Raw genomic sequence first — 15,840 nt, 5'->3', positions numbered from 1 at the left:
ACACGATTCTGCATTTGGCACCCTGTTAGCCAGTCAAAAAGTGTCGTTGCATTATAAGTACCACTTGCTGTCATTGTTTGCAATTTATGAAATGCTCCATCAAAATTTCTGTTTATTAAAAAGTAATGATTATTATTCGTACTCTAAGAACAATTTTGAATATTTCGTTTGAAATAGCATAGCCAGAGAGAATATATAAAGGTGAATGAATTCGAAAAATGTTACGGACATTAATGGGTCATCAATAAAGGGAGATAACTATAGACGGTTAGATCCCATGATGCACCTTTGTTTACAGGTGCTCCAATATGGCTGCTCGGCCTTCCATACCTGGAGCAGCCGAAGTGATCGGGTACCACCGCCGGTTGGACAGGACACCGGAAAAACAGTTCCATGAGTTACCTGACACCGACAAAAAATTAATCAGTCAAATTCGAAGAGCAACAGAGAAAACCGTGACATCTGTTGGAAAACTGAAGGAGGATATCGAAGAACGGTTTGTGACAGTGGCAGTCGTTTTTTTCTTCAGATTTATGACAGAAAACAATTTGTGCGTACGACACATGACAATTTACTGCTGCTCATGAAACTGAACATTTACGAACACCACTGATACATTTACACCTTATTGATTTTGAAAATCGATCTGTATATGTACGCGTGTCATAGTCGTGTAGCCCTATACTTTATAACTTGCTCAAAAGTTGAAAACAGAGCAGGTTAAAAGCACTTAATCAAGAACTAGACTTGGCCAAATCGAACATTGGAAATTCGTTTCAAGGAATCCAATCCCCACCGCTGTTTATAATTTCATGAAGAAAGATGTCAACATGATTTATTCAGAAATCTTTTGTAGTAATAACAGTGTATGAAATAAGCCAAAAATCCAGCCAGACATCAGGGCTGGTAACTTCAAAAAGTTACCAGCCCAAAATGGATTTAACCAGACCAAATATGGGGAATTTACTCAGATGTATGAAACATCTAAAACTTTTGAAATACACAATTCCATACATCTGAGTAAATTCACCTTATTTGGTCTGTTTAAATCCATTTTGGGCTTGTAACATTTTGAAGTTACATTTAGTTACATTTTGAAGTTACCAGCCCTGATGTCTGGCTGGATTTTTGGCTTATTTCATACACTGAATTGAACATCAGAACTACTTCTAAAACTGTTACCAGACCATCAGGCTGGCTAGCTGGAAATTTAGACCGTCCGTCAGAAATCTAGACCGTTTCGGGCGGTCGGACGGGCCTTATTTCATACACTGGTAATAAAGAAATTCCACCCTGGCAAGAAGCCAAGCCCAAGGTCCAAACACAACCAGCCTCACCTGTGCCAAAATAAAAAGGAAGGTTGGACATGCTGTTTGAGGTGCCACTGATACAAAACTTGATGCATGTGGTGAACATATCACTGTGAGATGCTGGATCAATTCATGTTGTTAGGGTGTTTCAGCTGATATGCAGATTGAGGTCACAAGAATTATCTTTGTGCAACATTTATTTTCGTATGCTTTGATGTTGACACTTGACATGTTGAATAATCAATATAAGCACCAAGAATGATAGGGAAAGATTTCCGCCCGTAACCCACGTATTTATTTCTAATCATTATATGCCTGAGAATATCCGCCTATGTTTTTTATAAACAGCCTATACCTAACCTTAAACCCTAACATCTAACCCCAAATCTTACCCTAAACCCTCGAAATAATCCTAATAAATAGAATACATTTCAAGTGGGGGTTACGGGCGGAACTCTTACCACCGCTTCAACAATACAGTTATTGCATTTATTATTATGATAGAAAGGTGGTTTTATTATGTATTGAAATATTTATCCATGAGTTAAATGGATACATTATACCCATCCTTGTTTGAGATTTTCATTCAAGATGATAATTGACTAATTATGATGATGAATTTGTTTGCAGAGAGAAAATCATTGAAGAGGAAAGATCTTTACGACTTGCTGTTGAAGAAAAACTGAAGGGTCAGCTGGTTGATATGTATAGAAGTTCTGATGTTAACAGTGAACTAAGAGATAGGTTACCAAGGGCAAATAAAACAGACATCCTTGTGTCAGAGATGGACCCTGCCAGAGAGCAACCCAAGCAAAATGGTCGAGCTTGGAGCCAGGCTGATGAAGCAATGGACTCCATGGTAATGAAGCACAACCACAATGGTCCACCAAGAAGCCAAGTTACAGAAGAAATGGTGTAAGTGATCTTTTAATTTGTTTTCATGTAATATGGCCAAATGGGGGATAAAAGGGAAAATTGGCCCCTATGTACTTCAGAATAGGTCCATATGTGTGTTCCAGAATAGTCAGCATAAGACATGTGAGTACAAACATTGTTTTCCAAGTCATAATCCAAGTTTTCATTCCATCTATAATGGTTATGTAGCAGCCTAAGGGAATTAACTGTTGTGTTTTTGTCCTTATAGTTTCTCGTTCCAAGGAGTAAGGGTGGCAATGAAGTATTATTAATTGTGCAATATTTAGAACAACGTGAGACAAGCGAAAAAAGGTAGTTATGTATTAATGTGATAGGACAAAATGAGAAATTATGCCTATGTTCAGTTTTGGTCTTAATGGCCACCTAATTGGAATGGATGGTCATTCTGTGAACTGGTTGATAGCTGCATATCCTTGGACCTTGACAGAATGGATAGTTTCCTTGTCTCATCAATTATTTACAGGTCGCCCTTGTTAAGCTGGATATTACCAGGTGTCACAGTCATCATTAAACTCACTAACCCGGTCTAGTTTATATTGAAATAACACATGTTTATGTAATCATGCCTGACCTGTTAATAAGATGTCAGGTTTTGTCACCCATGAAGTTCCAGGACAGAACTGGTATTCAGCAATTCATGTTTGTTGTAAGTGGTGACTAACGGGATCGGGTGGTCAGGCTTGCTGACTTGATGGACACATGGGTATCCAAAATGGGTAGATTGATGCTCATGCTGTTGATCACTGGATTGTCTGGTCTAGACTCAATCTATTTACAGACAGCCGCCATATTGCTGGAATATTGCTGAGTCTGGCATAAAACTAAACTCACTCACTCATTATAGAGGCTACTAAAAGTAATGGATGGTCAGATTGACTTGGTTGATGCAAGTCATTGTATCGCAGCTGCACCGATTGATTCTCAAAATGTCAGTCACTGTACTACCTTGTTCAAGATCATACAGACTGCCATTGAATATCCAGATTTTTGATGAGTGTGTCATTAAACAGAAATCCAAGCAAAAATAGAAAATGTTTTAGTGATGAAAATCTAACAATGTGAAAGCCACTGTGGCCACTGTTTCTAAATAATGTTGAGACACAGTTGATTATAGTATTTTGCATATTAATGTTTTGCATAATTAAAAACAAAGTATCTGTGCTCAGGTAATATCTGTCCAATGTCAGTTACTATTACTAGAGTTTCTCAGATTTAATTTCAAGGTGTTAGCCAAGGTGGTTTTGTTCAAGGGAGATAATATTGTTATTTCCTTGCAGGAATGAATTACCTCCCTTCAACTATGATTCATGCATTTTTTGCAATGATGTGTCAGCCAGCTGTGGCAGCTTGTGAAGTAACAGCTTGTAGGTGTTGCAGGTTATTGTATTCCTTTATGTTGGATTAACAGATTTTTCCTGATCGTTCAGGTGTGTTAACCCTCAGTTTTTTAATCACAGCTAATTTGAACAATTTTAATGAACAAGTAGGATACTTTGAAAAAGAACAACTTCCTATATTGTGTATGTTATTAGTCATATTCATATATTCTGAATATTGATTATTTCATATATGTGTTAGAGATGTAACACTGCTGCTTTTCACTCTACTTTTTAGTAGTGGTGTTCCGATTAATTGAAATAATCGAAGATTGGTCGAAGTGACCAAAAGACCAAGCAATCGATCACATTTTCTCATAATTGAACACAAACGATTTTGGAACTGCTGTTTTAGTCTTTGGAACACTTGACGATGGAACATATCTTCGAAGTTGTCAGGGCCTGAAAATTTGTTTTATTCTGAGAAAACTCACTTCACTAACTGAAAAGACTCCAGGAAGTTTATATTCATGATATATTAGTCATCACTTTAAAGTATCAAGTTGCATGATGTTATAGACATTGCAATAACAACCTGGATAGGAAAATCTGAAAAATGACGCAAACCAATTTTTTTCGATGATTTCGTCGGTAATCATGGTAATGAAGCAATCATCAATTGTGAGATTTCAACCAATTCCCAACACTACTTTTTAGTAGTGGTGTTCCAGTTAATTGAAATAATTGAGGATCGGTCGCAGTGACCAAACAACCAAGCAATCGATCTCATTTTCTCATAATCGAACATAAACGATTTTGGAACTACTCTTTTAGTCTTTGAAACACTTGACGAAGTTTCCAGGGCTGAAAACATGTTTATTTCTTAGAAAACTCACTTCACAACTGAAAAGTCATGACTTAATATTTGTTGAAGACTCCAGGGAGTTCATGTTCATGATATATTAGTCATCATTTTAAAGTAGCAAGTTGCATCATGTTATGCTTCTGCAATAACAACCTGAATAGAAAAATTCTGAAATATGACACTAACCACTTTTTTTGCGATGTTTGCTCGTTGGTATTGAACAATCATCATCAACTGTGAGATTTCACCCAATTCCCAACACAACTATTTAGGAATGACATTGCCTACAAACATCACTGATATCAACACCATTACTTTGAGAAACATAGTGTATACTTAAGACATAACTACAGTATGTTTTAGTTTGTGGGGGTATAAGTGAAAAATTGGTGTGTAAACTGAATCGATCTGCATGCTTCCATACATGCAAAAATGTGTTGATTTCAATTATTGTAAGTTAATTAGGCAACAACAGTAACTTCACAGACTCCCTATTTAATCATCAACACAAAAAATACTGAAGAATGGAACAATATCAGGTACATCATTCAGCACCAATATCATGGAAGAATGTGTATACATGGCTGCAAAGTATGTGGTCCACAGGACCTCATCCCCATCACACATGTGACTCCAGGGCAGGATAGGTCCACAGCGCCCTATCCTTGTCACACATGGGAGTCCAGGGCAGGATAGGTCCACAGTGCTCTATCCTTGTCACACATGGGAGTCCAGGGAAGGATAGGTCCACAGTGCTCTATCCTTGTCAGACATGTGACTCCAGGGCAGGATAGGTCCACAGTGCCCTATCCTTGTCACACATGTGTCTCCAGGGCAGGATAGGTCCACAGTGCTCTATCCTTTTTACACATGTGCCTCCAGGGCAGGATAGGTCCACAGTGCCCTCTCCTTGTCACACATGGGAGTCCAGGGCAGGATAGGTCCACAGTGCCCTATCCTTGTCACACATGGGTGTCCACTGCAGTATAGGTCCACAGTGCCCTATCCTTGTCACACATGTCTTTAAGGCAGGATAGGTCCACAGTGCCCTATCCTTGTCACACATGTGACTCCAGGGCAGGATCGGTCCACAGTGCCCTATCCTTGTCACACATGTGACTTCAGGGCAGGATAGGTCTACAGCGCCCTATCATTGTCACACATGTGACTCCTGGTAAGAATAGGTCTATAGTGTACCATCCTTGTCACACATGTGACTCAAGGACAAGGGGTTCAGAGTTTGCATAGGTCTGTAGTAACCAATGCTTGTCCACTAAGGGATTCTGAGTCAGATAAGGTTTACCCAGCATGCTTGTCCTGTAACATCAACACAAGACTCTCTCCCTGATGGTTGATAGCCCACAGACACTCTTGCAGTAAGATCAATACAAGATTCTCACCCTGATGGTTGATAGCCCACAGACACTCTCACAGTAACATCAACACAAGATTCTCACTATGATGGTTGATAGCCCACAGACACTCTCACAGTAACATCAACACAAGATTCTCACCTTGATGGCTGATAGCCCACAGACGTTCTCACAGTAACATCAACACAAGATTCTCACCCTGATGGCTGATAGCCCACAGACGCTCTCACAGTAACATCTACACAAGATTCTCACTATGATGGCTGATAGCCCACAGACACTCTCACAGTAACATCAACACAAGATTCTCACCTTGATATCTGATAGCCCACAGACACTCTCACAGTAACATCAACACAAGATTCTCACCTTGATATCTGATAGCCCACAGACACTCTCTCACAGTAACATCAACACAAGATTCTCACCTCACAGTAACATGATGATCTGATACACTCTCACAGTAACATCCACAGACACTCTCACAGTAACATCAACACAAGATTCTCACCTTGATATCTGATAGCCTCACAGTAACATCAACACAAGATTCTCACTTGATATCTGTAACATCAACACAAGATTCTCACCTTGATATCTGATAGCCCACATACACTCTCACAGTAACATCAACACAAGATTCTCACCTTGATATCTGATAGCCCACATACACTCTCACAGTAACATCAACACAAGATTCTCACCTGTCTGATGATGTCTGATAGCCCACAGACACTCTCACAGTAACATCAACACAAGATTCTCACCTTGATGTCTGATAGCCCACAGACACTCTCACAGTAACATCAACACAAGATTCTCACCTTGATATCTGATAGCCCACATACACTCTCACAGTAACATCAACACAAGATTCTCACCTTGATGTCTGATAGCCCACAGACACTCTCACAGTAACATCAACACAAGATTCTCACCTTGATGTCTGATAGCCCACAGACACTCTCACAGTAACATCAACACAAGATTCTCACCTTGATGTCTGATAGCCCACAGACACTCTCACAGTAACATCAACACAAGATTCTCACCTTGATGTCTGATAGCCCACAGACACTCTCACAGTAACATCAACACAAGATTCTCACCCCACAGACACTCTCACAGTAACATCAACACAAGATTCTCACCTTGATGTCTGATAGCCCACAGACACTCTCACAGTAACATCAACACAAGATTCTCACCTTGATGTCTGATAGCCCACAGACACTCTCACTTGATGGCTGATAGCCCACAGTAACATCAACACAAGATTCTCACCTTGATGTCTGATAGCCCACATACACTCTCACAGTAACATCAACACAAGATTCTCACCTTGATATCTGATAGCCCACATACACTCTCACAGTAACATCAACACAAGATTCTCACCCCTTATGGCACACTGAAACTACACGTACCTCATGATTCCATGAAATGAACCACCTAGATGTTGTCTCTGAGACTTACGTCCTCTCCAGCTGTTAATGCAGAAACTTTGAATGCTTAAATCCAAGCTGATGAAGCATATATTCATTGTAGCATATGGAGTGTAATATATCAGGCTCAGATTGCGTTTGGGCTGGAACACTCAGTCCATGTGTTAATCTGTGTATTACTGCTGCCACTAAAAAATAGCGGTGTGTATAGTCCAAACTGAGACAGAAGTATACTACCCATCAAAAGTTTAGACGCACTAGTGTAAATGTAGCCGCTTACTTCAGTCATCTGTTCTGAGCTTGATTTTGCAAAATATTCCATTCAGCTTAAAGGTACTGTTTACACATGAACTGATGTATTGTAAAACAAATTCGTAACGTTGAAACATTGTCATCAGTTCAGTAAATGATGAAAATCAGTAAAAATTGGCAAATTCTTAACAAAACTTTACATTCAAACACAGCTGTTCACATGAACGATATTTGCACATGCTTTTTAGCAATTTGATGCATGGTCCTCGTACAATTCATCTGCATAAAGTTTGCAGTTGGTTCCCCCAAGTTAGTGGATAAATTCATCTTCGATGTAACCATATATATATATCCATATAGTGAGTGCTTTAGGTGAGTCTAAACTTTTGATGGGTAGTATAGATGTTCTTATTGGTGTTCTTCATACTCAGGAGGGGTTGTAGTGTGAGTGGTTTCTAGTTTGACTGTGATTGTTGAGAGATGTTGGTATTATCACACTTGATGTATGGTCTTGCAAAGCCATATATTAACAATTCTAAGATGCCTAGCGGTTAGAACAATCGAAAAATAAATACATTATGAGACAATAAAGGTATAGTTTTTTGATGACGTAACAATTGAATGACGTTATCCCGTCACTGCGCCATTCTAGTGTGCCCCCTCGTAATCGAATTATTTTACATTACGTCACAATGTAAGTGACGTCATGATGCATGTCAGTTGTCATCGCCTCGTACGGCCTCCTACAGTAAACTACTCCGTTGCATCCCGTTTCTTGGTTTGCAGTTGCTTCACGCAGCTAACATCACTGGTGGAAACATTACGCTTATGTTTTACTTACAGTTAAAATGTGTCAATTCGACTGACAAGTTTTCAGCGACACGGTTACGCTCGCGAATGTTTACATTCCCACAATGCAATCGTGGAATGTCGCTGACTACTCAGCTTCATCTGGATGTACTGATCTAAACTTACGTTGGTAGTAGAAATGCGACGCTCATATTGCCCCATATGGTTTTACGCTTAATGACAGATGTAATTAAAATAATTCAGAGAAGATATTTAATCCTAACGTAAACCGCCATCAAACTGTTATCATTTGTTTTTCTGGTAACGCTCATCTTAACGTAGGGGGGCAGCCACATCAATAGAACAGCCAGTTAGCCCCCAGCGAGGATTCTTAATTTAGGTCACCGACACCGCCATTTGTTTTCTGCCTTAAATTAATCGTAATTATCCTTAGAAAGTATTAAATTTAGCATCTTAGAAAAGATGTAAAGTTAAGCTCTACCCAATGTGTTTTAATAGACAGTATAGTTTTGCCCTGAACTATTATAACAACAAAGCACTCGGACTACCGTCCTCGTGCTTTAATTATAATAGTTCAGGGCAAAACTATACTTTATTACAAAACACATTGGAGTAGAGTGAACTTTATTTCCTTAATAGTTTGGTGTCTGGGCAGAAACTTGTTTTAACACAATTGCAATTCTATCATGTTGATTGTTTGTTTGATGTTCAGTGCTGCAATAACCAATGTTCTAGATATATAACAGCAGTTTATAAATAGAGTTTGAGCCAGACAATCCAGTGATTAACATCATGCGCATAAGTGTATATGTTCTGAGCTTTCTTGTAAGTACTTTGTTGCTGACAAACCCTGTTTAAGGTAGCATAAACCATTCAAAGAAGTTACAGAACATCTGATTCTTTCACGTTACTATAGATAATAAAGGGAGGAGTTCTGTTGAGTTGAGTATATTTCTTAGTACAAGAACAAAATGAGCTTTCCAGCTTTGCTGCTTTGAGCAAAGTAGCATTAACATAGTCATTTGTCAGCAAAATTGACGACAATGAGTATACATGTAACTGAGAAGATGCTGCAGTGCAACAGCTGTATGCTACATAAAATATAATTTAATATACATATTGCCAGGTACATGTTACCATACACTATTGTCTATATTCTGTAGTCTCAGTGCTGATAGATATATTCCGCAAAGGATAATTCACTGAATGACAGATCAGTTGTGTTTTACTCTGAGCAAGGGGAACCTGTGTACATTCTCAATGAGGTAAGATGTTGGTAGGAATATTTTGTGTGTAGATCAACTCTTGATAGAAAATTAAATCCCATTTTCTGATGTCAGAGCTGATGATTTGGATTGATGTAAATACTTACGGCCACTGTATAATTCAAACAATGTAAAACTATTGCCCTCTGTCAGAGACATACCAGGAGCCATGTTACTCAATATAGAGAGTCCTTGAAGTTGCCCAGGTTCATTGGTCTGTCCACCCCTTCCTAGCTTGAAGTACTGTTGATGGAGTGTACTAATCCATACAAGTTGAAGAATACACTGGCTGTGTGCTGCAATGCCTTCCAGTGATGATGGATCAAGAATACACATAACCCCTGCTATGAACAAATTGGTTCCTCTTCAACCTTTTACAGTAGTATTTGTTAAATATATTTGTTCAATAAAATAACTTGGGATCAAGCTATATGGCGGCAGTTCGAGTTCTTGATTTACAATTCTACTTGACTAGGAATTGGGTTTGGTTTACACTTTAACAAAATATATCCATGTCGGAGCATGACAATATGATAATTGACAGTTTGATCCTTGAACGACAAGTTTGTGATGCAGTGAGGTACTGTATTCCAAATCACTGGGTCCAACTACCCAGTCCATTAGTTGCACATTGCAGTGAACATACTGTCAGTGGCGAAATGTGAGTTTGCAAAAATAGTTGGGCAGTGTCGGGTCACAATGTTTGACAATTTATTATGGCTTCGCGTTTTGGCAAATCGGCAAACATCGCTATGAAATTTCGCATGTTTTTTCTTTATGGTATATAAATGATAGCAAGTATATTTTTACAGTTATTTCCCTTTGCTTACCTTTGGAATATCATCTGCTTGATAGAAGTATCGAAGAAGATCACAATATCACCAGTCAACAGGGAACGCCGTTTACGATATTGTCGCACTAAATTGCATTGGACCCGATATGAGTGGCGAAAAATCATGTCTAGTGATGAGACGCAAGTAGTGATTGGCAGAGATAGAAAAGTGTTTATTTGGTGCAAAGAAATGAACGTTTACCGGTACTGCCCGAATGTTTAAGGTCCGCACGGATCATGACAGCAGAAAGATGATATCGGCTATGTTTTGGGGGTGCCTATCATGGAGTGGGAACACTGACATATGTGGATGGAAATATGATCACCGACAAATATATAAATGTATTGAATGAAAATATCTGGCCTGTCATCACCCAACACTTTACAAACCGACCCTGGACATTCCAGGAAGACACTGCTACATGTCACGTGTCTGCAAGGGCCAATCAGTGGAAAACAGACAATGGTATCAGAACACTTCTATGGCCTGCCTAAAGTCGAGACTTAAATATTATAGAAAATGTCTGGAAAGTGTTAAAATATCGCCTAATGAGGCGAGTGCAAGATATCAACACCAAAGATGACCTCATACGCATCGTCGGGGAAATCTGGAGAGACTTTTCTCTTGTCTATGTAAGAAGCCTGTATCTCAATACCAGTCCGAATCCGACAGGTTTTGAGAGAAAGAGGTCACATCATTTAGTACTGAAAATTTTGTGAAAGTATTTTATAGTTTAAGAAAGTTATTAGCTCTTTTTTTGTGCTTTGATATTCATGAAGCTGTCGTGATGTTATGCGAGTGCGAACTCATTTTTTGGCCACTGACTGTAGGTTGTTGGGAACCTGTAATACTACCCAGAATCCCTATAGGTTTGTACAGCAGTGACGAAGTGAGGAAAATACTGACACTATTAATGGAAACTAATCCCGCTTCTGTTTTTTCCTACTGTGCCTTCTATTGTTGTTTGAACTATTTATATTGAACTCGGAACTCAAATGCTTTTACTGTGTTCCATTTCGTGTTCTTCTATTATTATTTTTAATTAGTATATTTATAATCCCAGGTCAGAACTGAAAATCCTTTTTGTGTCCCTGAATTTTTGATTGTCACATCGTAACAATGAACAGATGATGGAATATTTCTTGGCTGTATAATGATACAAGGTCTTTCATGACGGCTTATTGACCCTGATGATATTCTTCTCGGGCCTCCAGGAACACCAGGATTCAGCTGTAATTGCAAAAAAGTACATCCCTTGATAATCAAGTCTTAGAGTATGTAATCACGAGAGGACCTTCTCTAATTGCTGGGAAAGCCATAGATTAACAAGGATTATTCCCCTTGAATCGGCCAAACTTTCCCTCTCTGCAAACATGCCATCTAGGAGCAAACAAAAAGGAAATATAAAGATTTCCGCTTTCTGATGAGTTTGGAGCAAATAGTGAAAATTTGGAGAGAACTGTGGAGAGATTGGCGCTCCCACATTAGGAGGAGTATTATGATATTTTAATCCAAGTTTAAACATGTTGATTTGGGTTGTGTGTGCAGTTGTGTTCAAATTTAAAGATAATGTTTTGGATCAGGTGTGATCCAGCCTTCAAAGGTCAAGGGTGCAGAGTAGGTCATGACCTTTGTTTGCCAACTTGGGCGGGATACGAACAATTAACAGAAAAGTTTTGGCAACATGAACTTCTATTCAGACAGTTGTTCACCAATTACCTTCACATTCTCAGAGAGTGTCATAGTGCTCTGTTTACCAAGGTTTGACCAGACAGGGTCCAGTTTTCACCTTGAATAAGTATTAATTTTGGATACCTTTGTGGCAATAACTCCCCCTCCAAATAAAAAACAGTTAATAAGGGCTGGCTGTCAATATAGATCACAGAGATTGGTTATCATTAACAAAATATCAATTGATTATAGACAAATATTGGAGAAGTACCTTTGAGCAAAACTTCCAGTAATATCTGGAGAGTGGTGACTTGTTTATGGATGGATGACCAACAAGACAGCGTCTTGAACATAATTTAGAAGCAGCCCATGAATAAAGACTACACTTTGGGTATTGCTTATGTTCAATGTTATCGATGACACTATTTTCATATCCATAATCATTAATACCATTAATAGTGATCATAAATATTTTACATTTATAGAGCAAAACCTGCAACTAAAATGAGACAATGCTAGAAAATATTTCTCTTGGTAAAATAATAGTTTCAGATACGATATGTTTCCAATCACTGACTCAGAATTTATTTCGTTATATTATTGGGTATGTTTTATCTAAATCACCAGTAGATTGCGGGGAAACGTGTGGACAGCTGATTGCTATTTCTGGCTCTGTGTATGAGACAAATACACACACACACACACACACACACACACACACACACACTGTAATCTTAATCCCTGCATATATTACAATGCCTGCGCAAAAACAAATCAAAAGTGAAAAGGTACATTATCTTGTCTAGTGATGTTCACTGACAAAGTAATTTTTCTCCTGTCGTTCACGCGAAGTGATACTATGTCATTTTCTTACCACCAGAAAAAACGATTGTCAAAAGCGTAACATGTAGATAAGCCAACCCCATTCTACAGACAGCTTCTTTGGTCTTCAAGATTTGACTTATCTACAGAAATATACAGTAATTTTTCCTCTTGCCAATATTTCCAATTTTCAATCTTTTTAGTCAACCTTACAGTTCATTGTATGATTTGGTAAAGTTTTCTTGTCACTGTATGACATTAATGTTGCACGAAATATATATATTTTTTAAAAGGAGCGTTGTATTTTGTAATTTTGAAAATTATATTCAATATTTGTGTCATGTTGTTATAGTTGTTATACTAAGTTATATGATGCATGTACTTGATCACTTATAAAGCCTTGAATGTATGAAAGTGCAGACAGTCTTCGGAATGCACTGTAGCCCAAGACAACTAAACTGTTCTGAGGACCAGCAGATATCAAATGATGGCAGTCCTCAATGACCAGTGGCATTTGAGGACTGTTATTCCAGACCAGTTCTCAATGCTGTGATTTTATGATGGTACTGACTATTTAAGGTGAATCTGCCCTTTTTTGCCTTAAAGATGGATTATCTTTTGTGGAAGATGAATATCATGTATTCTTTGTGTGTAAAAAATACGCAACCACAAGAAGCACATATATATTCAAACATCAGTATCACATCAGTCTTTAATAAAAATTATGGCATCAGATAAATGTAGTGTTGCCTATGATATTGGTCAGTTCTTACTTAAGGTGTATAAACTTAGAATTGCCCTTACATGTGAAATGGGTGTGTGATAAGTGTACATATCACAGGTAAATCTATATGCATGACAACTCTTGCATGAAATAGTTCAGGGACTCTGTATTGTGTGTTTACGCGCCGATTGTGAAGTTAATCCAAGATTGTATTTTGGGCCAATGGCCTAGATATTTGAATAAAATGTTTGTCTGTCTGTCTGTCTGTCTGTCTGTCTGTTTTGTTCTGTATATTCACAACAGCTACAAATTATGTTTCTGCTGGTCTTGTCTTGTAATAAATTTCATTGGCTGTATACCCTGCATGTATAAAGGTTTAGTTTATTTTAAGAAGGGTGGTGTGCACCCTTGCACCTGACTCAGGATCTTCGGTGTAACATGAAATTGTTAACTTGCTCATATTTAATAATTTCCTCACTTGTAAACATTTGAAAGTGTTTTCAAGGTGTGATGATTAAGACTATTCAGTTTCATAATTTCAGGAGTGGAGGATTGAAAAATGAAGAAAAAAAAAATTAATTTGACAAAAAGTCCAAATATATAATTTTATTGCATTTCCTTATTGGGATATAGTTTTTCTCATGGTAAACTGTTGCAGAATGTTAATACACATGCTGTGTTAAAGTGAAAAATAATTTTGAAATGAAGGCAGTTTTGTCAAATATTTTCAGGGGGGTTTCATTTGGAACCGTGATTATATCAGATTAATTTCACGTGTCTTTGAGAACATGGAATAAAAACAACTTTTCCAAATTGATATTTGCTCAAGTCTATCATTTCTTCATTGATTTTCCGTTCAATTGATTCTGAATTCCAATTAGAATAAATTCCAATTTAGAAAATTATTTTCAGTTATTTGATCTGAATCTGAGTCTGAGATTATTACTAATTGGTATTTCATTTCTAGGCTTAGCATTACCAAACTGAATAAGATGGCAGCCAATCCTCTCGCTATTACATGGCAGTTAACTCTACTCAGCCACTTGCACAATTAACGACCCACGTTAACGAATATTCCGCTAATTAATCTTTCCAGCCAATCTGAAGAACAGCAATAATTTTGCTTGAAGACTTTCAAGTAGCTTCACAACTCGTAAAATAACACATGAGTCATGAAGTTTGGCGGAGTCTGAATCGGAAACCGTGCTATTCCCATGATTTCAGTGATTGTTCAGAATAGACAGATGGTCCCGATGAATTATTATTAATCTGATATTAACTGGCTTGGAATGTGGTTCATAAGATTTTCTCTCCCCCTCCCCCACCCCAGCACAGTTTAGTTTGTAATATTGCAGCACCTATGATTATCGCTGTCTTTGATCTGGCATATTGCAGGTAGTGGTTTACGAGGGGGGTAGGGGAAGAAGTGGCAGGGGGAGGGATATGGCGTTTTGTTTATTGATCCTCAATTTGATATTGCAATCTCTATATTGCCCATACTGGGCTTATCTAAGAAGAAACAAGCCAGGATTAAGGTTGTGGTGACAGTGAAAAATGTAACGTTGTTTGACATAGTAGACAATAACCAGGTGGCTATACCCACTTTGATATGATGGAGTGTTAAGAGAATTTTGCCTAAGCCACTTAATTCATTTGGCTCATGGGAAAACTTTGCTGGCCTTTGTATTAGCAGAAATAGACTTGTGTTAGATTTAAACATGAAAGAGTCTAAGGTGATTTGGACTGACAACATGACATCAGCCATCTTATGTCAATGTTTATGACCATGATAAAAATTTAATTGTCAATTGTTTGGTGAAGTGGATTCATACATGAAATCAATAACAGTATATTTAGAAGTCTGGGTCAGTTTCAAAGTATGATACATTTTACAAGAAGAAATGTTTATTTGACTTTTTGGGTGCTTAAGGAAACCTACAGCTTAATGGATGAGAACTTCTGGTTTACTGCAGTTAGCAATCTTTCAATGATTCTTATGTTGTTATCAAGCTGATGGGCACTAAACTAAAGACCAGTTATTTCTCTGGTTCTTACGTTATTGAAGATTTTATATGAAACATCCTGGTCACGAAATGGAAAAGAATGAGAAGAATTTTAGAAACAGAAAGTCATTCGAGATCTTTGAAAATGGTAGACATTCATTTAGTAAGTTTTGTGGTTGAGTCTGTTGTTTGCGTAATATATAGTTCTGAGTTGC

The 15,840-nt window shown here is 37.9% G+C and overlaps 1 protein-coding gene across 1 annotated transcript in view; it reads left to right on the top strand.

Annotated features, from left to right (window-relative positions):
• Window positions 1–282: 282 nt before the first annotated feature.
• Window positions 283–15,840, top strand: part of LOC124275611 — an 80,813-nt gene continuing 65,255 nt past the window's right edge. Inside the window, exons 1-2 of the mRNA XM_046711212.1 lie at window positions 283–496; window positions 1,941–2,225. Coding sequence (XP_046567168.1) covers window positions 309–496; window positions 1,941–2,225 — 473 coding nt within the window. The 5' untranslated portion in view covers window positions 283–308. The remainder of the gene's footprint in view (window positions 497–1,940; window positions 2,226–15,840) is intronic.

The sequence above is a fragment of the Haliotis rubra genome, unplaced genomic scaffold (genome assembly GCF_003918875.1).
Source record: "Haliotis rubra isolate DU_JTF1 unplaced genomic scaffold, ASM391887v1 Scf20, whole genome shotgun sequence".
In the NCBI taxonomy this organism is placed as follows: Eukaryota; Metazoa; Mollusca; class Gastropoda; order Lepetellida; family Haliotidae; genus Haliotis; species Haliotis rubra.
This window is presented reverse-complemented; position numbering and strand designations above follow the sequence as displayed.